General features: G+C 38.7%; 1 protein-coding gene across 3 annotated transcripts in view; it reads left to right on the top strand.

The window, feature by feature from the left end:
- The window catches only part of GRIP1 (glutamate receptor interacting protein 1), a 298,768-nt gene that overhangs the window by 47,008 nt on the left and 237,498 nt on the right, over positions 1–14,262 (top strand). For all 3 annotated transcript variants that reach the window (XM_017871570.1, XM_017871572.1, XM_017871571.1), the window contains exon 3: positions 9,357–9,437. In XM_017871570.1, the coding sequence (XP_017727059.1) occupies positions 9,357–9,437 (81 nt within the window). The remainder of the gene's footprint in view (positions 1–9,356; positions 9,438–14,262) is intronic.

The following is a 14,262-nucleotide window of genomic DNA, read 5'->3' on the forward strand; positions in this document are numbered from 1 at the left end:
GGGTCTCCCACGAAACGGAATGGAGATTACCTCCAAGCGGACGTCTCCATCCTGGACGGGTCTCCCACAATGGAATGGAGTTCCTTTGGGGCAGACGTCTCTGCCTTTGGGAACTTCCCTGGGTCACCTGGTGACCGGAAAAAAAAGCCTTGGGCCTGCGCAGGACTTCTGGCCAAGGAATATGAGAGAGAGGCAAAAGGTACTCACCCCTAGGAGACTTGGAGGTGGGGAAAGCGATGTCCAGGTCCTGGTCCGTCTGGGGCGTGAAAGGAGGCTCCTCGGACCTTGGGGGGCCCTGAGGAGGGGTCTCCTCCCGGGTTTCGGCACCAGCTGATTTGCTTTAATGCGACCCCCAGAGCAAATGCCAGAGAAAAGGCAAGTAGGCAAGGCAAAAAAAACTTTATTTACAAGCCAATGTGAAGGAGGGAGCGAGGTTCACCGGTCTCCAGTGGTGGAGGCCGACGAAGTCGCTCCAGCGTTCTCAGCGAGGTTCCTGGGTCCCGCATACGAAGAGGGGCCAAGGGAGTTCGCACCGCGCGCCTGCCTGCCGGGAGCAGCTTTTATGTCCTGGGCCCGGGAGTGGGAGGGCAGTGGGCGGGACATAGGCGGGTCGGGGGTGGGGTGGTAGGCGTGGCTAGGCGGGTTCCGGTTCTTCTCTGTGGGAGGTTGGGTTGTGCCTGCGCAGTCGACCCGTGTCTCTCCTGGGCGCGGGAAAGTTGACGGTGAAGAACCCGGAACTGTGCCATCTTGCCTCCGTTTGTCCAAACAGTTTTCCCATCAATCTTGACTTCATTCTAGCAGCTATCATACTGAAAATTTCTAAATATGGAAACCTTCGCAGTAATGTCATGTAAAAGAAGGACTCTTGGAGAACCGTGATTTAACAGAAAGCTCCCTCTTTTTCTCTGCAGTTTACATTAGAAATCCAAAAACATTCCAAACAAGGGGCAAAAAAAGCAGTTTAAATAGTAAAGCGATATAATCATTTAAATGATTCAGTTTTGAAACTATGATCGTTCTTATTTGAGTGTTTAAAAATCATTTCCAATCTTTTCCATGAGAACATTTTAAACATTTTGTTTCTTGAATTATCTAAGGAAAACCTATGTACTGTTTTACATTTTTCCCTAAATTTAGTCCAGTCCAAATTGTGTGTGTGTGTGTGTGTGTATATATATATATGAAAGTGACTTCTGAATTTCATATTCGTTAGTTAAAAAAATGGAGAAACCTTAATTACTCCAAATGTATTATTTATTTTTATTAATCCTACCACTCAATTGCCATTACATGAAATCAAACACTGGTTCTTTGGCCCTCCAGGAATACTTGGATATGGTCTAGCCAGTTTATACCTGTTAATGCATACTTTTTCCCTGAAGAATGGTGTGCTTTTTAAATAAGAATTTAAAATGTGGTTTTAAATAGCCAGTACTCATTGCTGTGAGGTAATCCAAATTTTGCACCAAATTGTCATTCTAAAGCTAGTCACTTATTGAACCTATGAGAGACTGAAAATGTCAGCTGAGGTAGTTCAAATTTTGCACCAAATTGTCATTCTAAGGCTAAGCATTTATTGAACCTATGAGAGACTGAAAATGTCAGCTGGCATAATCTAATGGCTAAACCAAAGCTTTAAAGCACATAGCCCTCTCCACAAAGAGAAAATGTGAAAGATATAATGAATTTAAGATGTTAATGTTTTTAATTGGGATCTGATATGGTCATGAAAATGAACTTTATGGCATGGATTCCAGCCCTTGACAAATTTTGATTCTTCGGTGATGAGGCAGGTCTGTGACTGCCATTAACAGACTGGTTCAGCTGTCCTTGCTGGAAACAATATTAGGAAGAAGCATAGGAGTTATCATTTGTGATTCAGACAGATTAGCAATAGGAATGCCAGAGGCAGAAAATGTGCAATTTCATGCTCATTAATTTCAGAGAGGATTTACAAATTAACCTGACTAAAGATATTACTTTCCCAAAAGGCCTGCAGGCATCACTGAGCAGCCCAGCTAGCACAGACCACTTCCACAAGGTTGTCCAGATGCTCCGGGGCCACCGCAGTTCTGTTTGTCCCTGTGTGCAGATCAGAGGCCGGGTTCTGTGCTGGAGACCTTCCTGGTTGCAGGAGAACTGTGCAGATGCAAGGAAGCAAATGTGTATCTGAGGAGAAAGAATTTAAGGAGACAGCGTCATGGAAGATTCTTCCCTCATGTCCCTGCCATGAGGCAGAACATAACTTTTTATTTTCATTTGACCTTTACTACTAGGGGATAGTAATTCAATACCATTTCCTCTCTCCACCTTAAAATGTAAATTGACTAATAGATTATTATTATAATCAGTCACTTGCTCCAGTGAATCTGACCTTAGATAGCTCTAGTTACTCCTATAATTCAGCCATTTCAGGATTTGTTGAGAGGTTTAAAATGGATCAAGGGAAGATTGAATTCACTCAAAACCATACCATTACAACAGTTTCCTTTACATTTGAAGAAACCAGTCCATGAGCAATTTGATGATTGCAGGCCTGGGGATACTCTTGGAGTTTGCTGATATGACTGGCATTCTGCCAGCTACTTTGTAGGCTGCCCCTGATGCAACCAGGTGAGACATTGGAACAGGTGTATCCTCACTACCTGTGCAATTGCTGTTGGTCATATCAATTGGAGCAGCGCTTTCCAAACATTAACGTGCATACAAATCACCTGGAGATTTTGTTAAATGCGGACTCTGATTCCATGGGTTGCGGTGGAGGCTGAGATTCTACATTTTTGACAATTCTCAGGTATGCTCCTGCTGCTCATCCATGGTCCACATTTTGAGAAGCAAGAATTAGATAATAGAGCAGTAAGGGAGAGAAATGATCTTATAACACAGGCCTACGACAATGTGAGCTATATTGTTGCCATTCTTTTTAGCTGCAATATTTAATCCCTGAAATGGTTATCAGATTATGGTTAATTAGAAGACTTTCTATCACTGTGAAGAAACCAAAAAACCACTGTATATTTGTTCTTAAAATGAAATTGTGCTGTTTGGGTGTTTTTTTTTTCTCCAAAGTTCAAAAGTAAAAGAAAGCCAGGTGTGGCGGTTCATGCCTGTAATCCAGCATTTTGGAAGACTGAGGTGGGAGGATCACTTGATGCCAGGAGTTTGAGACCAGTCTGGGCAACATAGCAAAACCTAGCCTCTATAAAAAATAATTTAAAAAGTCAGGCTTGGTGGCATGCACCTGCAGTCCCAGCTGCTCAGAGGCTGAGGTGGGAGGAGCACTTGAGCTCAGGAGTTTGAGGCTGCAGTGAGCCATGATCATACCACTGCATTCCAGGCAGGGTGACAGAGTAAGACCCTATCTCAGAAAAAAAAAAAAAAAAAAAAAAAGGCAAAAGATCTGGTCCCTTTAGGAATATAGAGCACATCTGTGTCTGAATTATGAAACTATAAGGAAACCTGCAGAGTCAAGGATAGACATTAATGCCATGCAGATGCAAAACAAATAACAAAAGGGAGGAGGGAAAGTAGATGGGGGAAATCATCTTTTCATAGGAAAGAGATTGTCACAGGGCAGCACACTGCCTCTGCTTCTTGTTGTCAAGCTCAGATCATTCCCCAATCTTCTGGTGTAAACTTAGCTGTATGGACCCCTCTATCAGATTAGGGAAGGAAATGAAATTGATTCATTCTCAGTAAGTTGTAAGCAGCTCTCCATGTTACAGCCTCCACATACCAAAGCTGTAGAGCCGAAGCCTGTGGAGGACTTGGCAGCCTTCTGACTCTAGGAGAGATCATGAGTGCACTTTTTGCTTGACCCTAGAAAAATAGGGTTATTTGAATCAGGAATTATGAACAATTTAATTTCTTTAAATTATGTGGGGCCCTGTGATTGTAGTTATACATCATTTTAACAAGAAGAGAAAGATATAATTAAGCTCTGTTGTCAAAAAGCCTTAACAGTTATCCTTCAGGAAATCTTGCTTAAATTTCAAAGTGTGCCATCAAACCACCAGGGAAGCAAGTGGGACTGGAAGGCTAGTGTCTGTGGGAGAGAAGCAACCATGATATGTTCATGCTAACTGGGATAAAATGTTCACAGGACCCAATTACTGAAACGATTATGGCTCCCCACCACACAAAACTACCATGTTATCGGAAAGCCTAAAATGACTTGTTTCTTGATTTTTCTGATTGAAAAATTACGGATAAATTCCTAGTGGTGGATCTCCCTTTCTCATCCTGTGCTTCACCTCCACCTAACCCTAATCCCATACTCATTCTCCCCATCGGTTAATCCAGTACCATGTTCTAGTCTCAAATGTAGGGAGTAATGATTCTGCCATCACCACTCCACTGAAAGTGTCATTATCTTTTGTGTACTTTGAGTCTTAGTTTGCACATAGTAGGTACTAAATTGTGTGACATTTAATTGAATTCAAGGGACAGATTGTTTCATCCACAGTGGATTTTATTTTGTTCATTCATGGAAACCAGACTTTTATTTCAAGTTTGTAAGGACATGCATGAGCACTGTGGCATGCCCTGCCTGTCTCCTCGCTACTGGGAAATGGTCATAATGTTTAACTGCACCAAATGCCTTCTTTTTTCCTAATCAAGATGTTAAGGGGGTCTGCTGCCTTAGCAGGTGCCTCAGTTGTGCATAATTAGTTGCTAAGAATTGTTTAGCGTATGCTGATTAGTCTCAGCCAAAGGAAATTAAATTTTCTTTCTTCAGCAAAGCTTTGAACACAGCTGGAGATTCCTGAAACCATATTCATATCGGGTTCCTCTGCATAGCCCAGAGTGAGAAATGAGAGTCTCAGGAAATGGAGAAACAGGAACCAGCCTGGTGACACAAGGATGCTGTTTGATACCAAGCAAACGTTGGAGGATTTGAGAGCATGAGGGGACCCGAGTCCCTTCCTCACGATGTGACTCTCCCAGCTCCAGCACAGGCGGTTTGTGATGCATAGTGAAGCATTGCTCCTTAGGTGCCCGCTGGTTGCTTTCCAAGTTTATAAACACCAGCTTCATGTGATCAAAGCAAATGATCTGTGTTTGCCCCTCCTGTGTTTGGCACATGAGGAAACTGGCCAAACTGGGGGGAATGAGAGGGACAGATGGTCCCCCCTATTGTTCTTCTTCTGCTTTAAGTATATGCTTGACTAACGTTTTCGGTGCCTTTGTCACCATATCAATTCTCCCTGTTAATGGAGGGCATTTTTCCCTAGCCTCATGAGATGTCACTCTAAAGGGACCCATGTTCTTCTTTATTGTGACTAACAGGTAAGCCCCTGTGAAGGGCCATCATGTGTGACGGTGATTACCTAGCTGCTAAAATGTCGTTAGGAAAGGCTGGCAGTGTTGATACCCTGAGATGCCCTTAGTGATTGCTTGAAGCATTTCATTTCAGTGAGCAAGTAGCTCACTAACTGAATGTCTGCTTTGCCCCTGTAGTGACTTTTAGTGAGAATCCCTGGTTAATATGATCATCCAAGTCTGGGCTGAGAGTCCGCTATGAAAATCATAATTCTTTTGTTTAAAGACATTATTTTAAAGGTTGATCAATCATTCTACAGTCTGAATGAAAATGAAAGGAAATATATGTTGATAACCATTTTATAAAGGGTCAGATTTTTCACATTAAGTCAATACTTAATAGCTATTGGATGATAATGTGACTTTAAAAGGAATAGGCTATCAACCTAGAAAAAGAAAAGCAGAAGTAGGAGGGAATATAGCTTATAACAAATGTTTGACTTTCTTCATGTTCTTTGTTTACAACAAATGCTCTTGTTTGAAAAAGTGAATATAATTAATTCACATATTCTATCAGCAAACATTTAGTGAAAGCCTATGATGTGCTAGGTACTATTCTGATTGATTTCTTTCCTTGTCATTTGACCTTTTTTTGGTTCATTTTTATGTCTGGATGTAACTTGAAAGCCTATTTAGTATCTCTCCAATGAAACAAAGGAAAAGTATTAACATAAATCTTATAATTCAGTGACTCTTTTAAGGCTCATCCTGGGGAACAATGAGCTATATTGACGTTGCTTTTAAATTTTATCTTCAAAGAAATGAACTGAAAAGCATAAATTAGTTTGGTAGTACCATGTGTAAGTGTTGTTTGCTTTAGGCAACAAGTATGTGGAGGAGGGAAGAATGGGATGTATATATACACAAAAATAATTGGCTATGTGGCTCAGGCTCATTTTCAAAGGCTTCACTGTAGCAATTAACTTACACCATACAAGGTCTCTGCTGGTACAGTGTGCCCAATCACTCACTCCTGTGACACAGCAACATGTGGACCCAATGGCCTATGAAATCTTATTGTATATCTAAAAGGAAATGAAGAAAGAACATGGGACTAAGAATATAAGAAATTCCATCTAGACTCAATTTAGATGTGTGTCCTTCTGTAAATTTATCTTTCTGGGCCTCAGTTCTATTTACAATGAAAGAATGGTATAGATTATCCCTTATAAGCATGAAATTCTAGGGATATATCTATAAAGCTGCATTTAGGGACACAAGAGAAGATAGAAGCCTCCGTAGTTCTCCGTGACTTTATGCTCAAGGATTAGAAATGCACTCTGGATGCTCTTGTCCTTTAGTATCCTACTGTGGAGCCATCAGCCACAGATTCATTCAGTGTGTTTTCTCCATTTCTATTTTCAAACAAGTTTAAATCCAGAGCTGAGTTTCAGTAAATCACTTTAAGAGAGCTGGTGTTCATTCTGTGATGGGTAGCTTTTTATAAAAGGCCATGGTGCCTCTAAGGTATTTAAAACAAAAAGACACTCTTCAGGAAAGTCTTCTAAAAACCAAGTGTTATATTGTGCCATGCTGCTCTGCTGCTATGCCCTCCTTAGCTCTGATGATCAATGTTGCCAAGCCTCTGCCTCCCTTCCATTAGGAATTATTGCTTTCACACTGATAGGCTTTGGCATGATTGGCTTTGGCAATCAGGGTGAAAGCAATAACATCGCTTAGACAACATTAGATAACACTGAACTTTTTCATTCTGGTCCTTTAACCAATACAAGATTTGGCTTCTAGATAATTATTTACTTTTGCCTGTGCTCAGTAAGGTCACTCTTGATATTGGGAGCAGGAGTGGAGGTTGGGGGTGGTGATGGAGAGGCTGGCCAGGTGGTCATCTATAATTCAGTTTCAACCTTTTAAGGATGTGCTCAACTAGACTATCTCAGTTCTAAATCTAGGAAGTTGTTTTCAAATATAAATGAGAAAACCATTTTACCAGGGTTGACTACTTCTGAAATGCAAACTGGGTACATTTCTAAAGAAATACTCCTTAAAATAGAGCATCAAGTGCAGATAACCCCAGAGTCTCCTGGGTAAATCTCTTATTGCCCTTTATAAAAATCCAACACTGGATTCAACTCAAGACTTTAATTGGCTGGAATCTTGACAAATAGAACACTGAGGAAAGCTTTTAGGCTTCCAAGATGCCGTACCTAAGCCTGGTTGTTGTGATTATTTCCTGGCTTAGTGCTCTATGCTCATAAATACACCGTTTCAAGGTGTTGGACAATGAAAGGAAATACATTTTTAAAGCAGTCTTATAAAGAATTCCCGGCTTTAATACATAGTACATTTGTTTTAAAAGGTGCTAAATGAAGCATATCGCTTTCTTATTAACACTGTGAGAAAAACACTCAAATATTCAAGTGACAATGGTGGGGCAAAGGGAGACTTTTATAGTGTAATGTTTACATTTTGTATTTTGTTTTGTGGGTTTTAATTATACTCAAAATGGTGTTTGCAAAGAGAAGAGTCAAAGACCTAAGATACCACTTCTAAAGCAAAAATGGTGTTGATTGAATTGGTATCTGAAAGTTGGTAGTTTATCTTTATGGTCGGAAGAATATAAAAAATTGTGTGACAAATTAAATATAAACGTGAAACAGCATGACTTCTGTTTTTTAAGTTAATTGCCACTTACAGCAGTGTTAATCTTTTCCTTTTGTAATTGCGTATAAAGACCTTGTTAGTTTTATGAAGAAATCATGAATCATTTCAAACCAGAAGTTCATCCTAGAGAGGAAATGAGTTCCTCAATTTTGAAACACAAGCCATTCAATTGGGAGAATTAATGTTCTCAGATGATTAAAGCCTTGTTCTGAATAAATCCTTGTTATGTGTAATAGTTTGTCATGCACAATATGGTTTCTTTAAATTCTTTAATGATTTCCTGCTATTATAAAATGGTAACAACAACAATAATACATCTTATACTGTGGCCAGCAGTGACATTTAGGTTATCTAGCTGGACTGAATATGCTAGATAATTATTTTATGTTCTATTTACTCAAGCCATGTACATCTTATTCTTGACATTTTTAAGGTTGTTATTCACATTTCTTTTACTTTTTATAAATGCTCCCATCTCAATTAGGAAGAATTGTCCTTTCTATTTTAGCCTTAGTATTTGCCATCCTAGATCACTACTCCTTTATTCCTAGTCAGGTAAAATCATTTTCAAAGTTAAAAAAAAAAAAATCACCTTACTTAGAACTGGATGGACCCATTGTCTCCATGATCTTGTCACCTACTGTTTTAATCATTCACCTTCTTGCCTAACTCTCACAGATACATTAAGCTTTAGACCTTCTGTCTTCTCAGTTGCTCTTTTAATAATTCTGCAAGTTATTTTCATCTCTTTCTAAAAGAGCACAAACCAGCTCATTGCAATATATGTCTTCTTTTGCCAAACCGTCATTCCTTCCCTATTCTCAACCTAGCTCCTCTGGTCTTCCCTCTGAACATCTCTATCCCTCTGCTTTGTACTGGCTGCCAGTTCACACTCCCAGGAGGAACCTACTAACTCTGAGTGGCTTTATTTCCCTTGCAATACTAACTCTGTCATCTGCTTATCTGAAATATTGCCTTTCTTTTTACTTTCTTTGTTCTTCTACCTGATTATTCTTAGTGCCCATTGAGCCATTTTATTTCTTCTTTGTCTTTGTTACACCTATTCACTGGTACTTACCTATCAATGAATGTAGGTGACAAATAATTTGTATACTATATTTGCATACTTCTTACCATTTCATAAACATCTTCATGAGCACTATAGCTTTTGATCCTGACAACCCTAAGAAGTAGATGAGAATTTTCTCTCTCTTTTATAAGGAAAGAAACATATTCACAACATTTTCAAAGACTGATCGCACAGCTAACCCAAGTATAGGACCCAGGCCTACCAACACTTTCCACTGTACTGTACCACTTCTCTCTCGCAGAAGGATTGCAACCCGTTAAAAATCTTCACTGCATTAGAAACTGGATGGAAATTAACCAAACGCTTCATTGTACCTTTGCAGATGAGAGTCCCTACACTAAATCCGCCAGCCAGACAAAGCCGCCTGATGGAGCGTTGGCTGTGAGGAGACAGAGCATCCCAGGTTAGACCAGACTGTTGGATTTTTCAGCTGTTTTACTTTTGAATCCTGTTATTTGGTGATTCTAAATAATTCCAACTTGGTAAAAATAATAATAATAATAAATCATGTTATTTCACAGAGCATAGACTGAATTCTACACCACTTGTTCAAACAATATTCATAAAAGCTAGACTTTGGAAAACCTTGCCAACTTGTGAGAATTCATCTTGTAATCCATCATTGTAAAATCCTTTGCAAAATGACTTGAATTTATATCAACTCTACTCATTTACTTACTCTCATCTCTGTTTTCAGGGGATGACTTTCACAATAGCATCCATTTCTTTACTGAGCTATAGCTGGCAGAAATAAGGAATTCACAGTTGCCGCAACAGATCATGTATGCTGAATGCAAAATCACTCTTTTCTTCTCATCTCTTTGAACCTGAATTTGCTTCCATTGGACACCTCTTGTAAAATTTGTGATTTTGTTTCCTTAGGAAAGTGTGAGTCATAATATTGTAATACAATGCGTGATATCTATGTCTTTCCAACAAAACATTTTGGAGAAATATCTTTAAATGTCTTTACCCCAAAACTTCAATATTTTGAAGCTTTGATTTGTGAATGACACAAAAACATGTAAGTTCTGAAATTAAAGAGGAAAGGAAATTCAAAATGCTATTCAAACAATCTGAACTAGATAATTCATGGAAAAATTCCTTATGGAAGCAATTGTACTTAGAAGGGTTAAAAGCATTAATGCATTTAAACGTTGATTTAAAATGATGTATTGTATATTTTATACAAGCAAATTGAGTACAGCTAAACCTCAGCTACAGGATTTTAGAGTACAATAGTTTTAGCAATTCAGAAGAAACAAAGTGGTGTTTCCTACATTAAATGGAATGGTTTGGCAAATGTGTCAGTGAAAGGAAGAATTTTCCACTTGAATAAAGAGCAAGAAGAATCCCATTTGTGAGTAACCCTCTTCATGATTATTCTTTATTTTATAAAATTTCAGGTGGTTATTTTACTCTTATTCCAAAGGCTTAGATTCATTTTGAAAGTACAGGACTTATGAAGACACATATTATGAATATGTTTTACATCCTTGTTTTGGTGCTTCAAAGATTCTAAAGCAATTTGAATTCTGCAATTAGATGGCATCACCCAGTCAGTGCCAAGATGTCTTCTATTTTATCCTATAGAACATCATTCTTCATGCTGGTTGAATTTAGAAAAACTATTACAGTTAGCTCTGGACTGTGTTATCTGCTTTCTCCTTGTCAACATTAAAGAAATATCCCGTTTGAAGTTCAAGAATATCAGTTACCCATCCATTCTTTCTTGGTTGCTCTACATTCACCGGTACTGAGTATTCTACTGCTGGGAAGAAGCAGGAGAGTTCCCAGTGTCCTCATAACTCTATGGGATACTAAGCAAATATGCTATTATCAATGTTTTCTTTTCATGGGTTCTCTAGTGCCACATTCTAATGACAACACGTTTGAAGTCCTTCCTTTTTCTTAAAGTCATTAAGTAGTTTTTTAAGTTACACGTTAAATACACAGAATTGGTTAATCATAATCCCTAGTTTGTGGCACATATTATTCTTCATCATGAATTTTGTCTTTTCCTTCTCTTTATGTTAGATTTAAAAGTCACTGGAATCATAACTGTTGGTAAGCTTTATGAGATGTTTTCCTGGAGCTTGACCATTGATAGACCCCTTTTTGTTCATCTCTCTTAAGGTAGGGGCCGGAGGTACTAGGAGTGTTCAGAATCTTCTTAGTTACTTAGAACAGTTCAAGAAAAGATTGCACCAGCCAGAGGGCTAAGAAACCAAAGTGGTTAACAGCAGACTATTACTTAATAGTATTTTAAGGAGAGAATTAACAAACTTCTTGGAAACTGCCTCCTGACTGACTAATGACTCGTGGAGTTCTAATCCCTTACTGTCTTACTTAAAAGTACCCATGAACTCTTGTTCTGGCAAAAAGAAGAGAGTATTCTCAGATGTTTGGCCAAGAAGTAACTCAAACAGAGGTGAAACCCAACATCCAGAAGTCTTGAGCAATCACCTAATGTGTCCACTTTTGCCCCCACTAAGTCCATGAGAGAGAGAAAAATGCACAGAGGAAAAGGCCGAGTAAATGTATCCTCTTTATTATTTACCAGAGCTTCAACTGAAAAATCCTGAAGTGGTCTCCTGATGGACTAAGTTGGACCATACAGAGCTATAAGAGCCAGAATTCAGGAGAGTCCAATCTTTTGGCTTCCCTGGGCCACATTGGAAGAAGAATTGTCTTGGGCCACACATAAAATACACTAATGATAGCTGATGAACTAAAACAAGTAATAATAAAAATAAAAAAGAATCACAAAAAAATCTCATAATGTTTTTAAAAAATTTACGAATTTGTGTTGGGTCACATTCAAAGCCATCCTGGGCTGTATTACAGCCTGTGGGCTGTGGGTTGGACAAGCTTGAGCTAGATGGACATTTACAGCCTTAGTCTACTTTTCCTGTGCTCACTCCCAATCCTGCTTCCCTCAAGTTATTTTTAACACCCCAGCAGCATGGAAAGATGCCTCTAGAGAAAAGCGCAACAATGAAAAGAAGCCCTAAAGGAGAGTTTGGCTAATGTACTAGTTTCTGACCTTCTCCATGCAGAGGCCCCTCCCAAGTAAGACGCAGCTCCAGGGCCATTGACCTGCCCCAGCTGCTGGGGAGTAAGCAAACACAAGGAGGCTAAAATCTTAACAGAGCTATGGCTTTTGCCTACATCTGCCCCTAAAGCTTCACTCCCAGTGGTCCAAAGATGGTGACTGGATTTGACCATTCATATTAGCACTTTCTCTGATGAATGGGGTGGAATATAGTGGAAAAAGAGTATAAAGTAGCAGAAGGCACCTTAAGTTTCTCTATCTAAGTTTTATGATATTTTAAGCTGTTCTTTGAAACTTGTTCTATAAATGTAGATCTGGTGCTTCCTGAAGTAAACATTTATATACATACACAGAAATAAGCTTTCTTAATACAGGCTCTACTATTTCCATGACTAATACAGAGTAACTTTAAACAATTCTGTCCCAAAGAGGTAAATATGAATGTTAACAGAATCATAATTTGCTTTTATTCATGTCAAAATCTATGACTCCTGTCTAAACTCAGAATAACTACATCAGCTATTTTATAATCACAAGCCAAATATGTGCCTTTCATTAAATACCTGTTCTAACTGTAAATCCTTTTATCGCCCTCCTTTCCTCTTCCTGAAAAAGAAAATGGATTAAACACTCTTAGGAGCAAAATGCACTTGCTTTGGATAAAGGGAAAATACATTATTCATGTTATTTGGGAACTTGTCATTTTAATCATGTCTCATATGGCATAAAATGTAAAAATAAAAGGATTTTTTAGTCTTCCATAAGGTTTAATGAAATTTTTAATACTGATGATAGTAAAGAATGACATGAGTGTCCTATGACACCAAACTTTAAGTTTGTATTAGAGACTTAATATTCAATTAAAAATATTAGGGAGATGTATTTTCAATCTCGTTCCTCCCCATTAGTTTTCAAAAATAAGATAAATTCCAAGGACAAAGGTATTTAGAACTAACAGATTTTGCTGTATATCAATGTCTATTAAAAAGAATCTATTGATTCTCCTTTATTTGACAGATTGCTGGTGAAATGAAGTTCGACCACTTGAAGGGTTTGTCCAAATCATTAGAGAAAATCTGTACAGACTTTGAGTTTGGCATATTTTGCAATAGTTTGTGACCTTGCCCACTTAGAGATGAGGAATTTAATCATGTCTGTCTCATATTTGTGAAGGAAAGACAGGATACTACACTTGACCTCAAAACCTAGAGTTAATATATTACTTATTTGACTTGCCTCCTCTTTCTATATAGGACATCTTTCTTTGCTTATATCAGTCTTGACTAATTGCCCAAAGAATTCTGGACAATTGACAAATGCAGGAAGATGTCAAATATTCATATCTATTACATTTCTAAACTTTGGTGCACCCAGGAAAATTGTCTTCAGTCTGCACCCAGAATAATGCCATAAACGTTTGTGTAGGATTTTTTTTCCCAGCCTAAAATGTAAGAAAATATACTTATCAATTAGGTCTCAAGTGAGTAAAGTATACATCAGTCTTTCTTGCTGCTCACATTTAGGTACATGGGAGTAGGTAGTAAAAAATGAAGCTGAGAATCTGAAATGTCCAGTAGCCCAAGATGTGTATAGTCAAGCTGATTAGAATACATCCTGGAAAAGTCAATATCTATTGAACAATCAAAGTCTGGAAGATAATCCCCATAATACCATACCCTTGACACCAGAGAGGAGCTGGTAAACTTAAATTAAGAGGCCACAATAGGAATTTGAAGGTTCTGCCCTCTCTGATCCAAATTTTTCCTGTCTTTGTTATTCATATCATTAGATGCTTCATTTATGTAAATTTGTATTATTACAGAAGATATATAGTGTAACTTTTACACTAGGACTTTACAGCTATACCACTGTTCAACTGTGTAAATGCCTGGTTCTGATTCATCTGGTTAGTTCTACTATTGAGCCCCTGCAAAAAAAAATGAGTGAGGCCGGACACAGTGGCTCACACCTGTAATCCCAGAACTTTGGGAGGTCAAGGCAGCCAGATCTCTTAAGCCTGAGAGTTCCAGCCTGGGCAACATGGTGAAACACTGTCTCTACCAAAAATACAAAAATCAGCTGGGCATGGTGGCATGCACCTGTGGTCCCAGCTACTCAGGACATTGAGGTGAGAGGATTGCCTGAGCCCAGGAAATCAAGGCTGCAGTGAGTC

Source organism: Rhinopithecus bieti, unplaced genomic scaffold (genome assembly GCF_001698545.2).
Source record: "Rhinopithecus bieti isolate Rb0 unplaced genomic scaffold, ASM169854v2 scaffold_5924, whole genome shotgun sequence".
Lineage (NCBI taxonomy): Eukaryota > Metazoa > Chordata > Mammalia > Primates > Cercopithecidae > Rhinopithecus > Rhinopithecus bieti.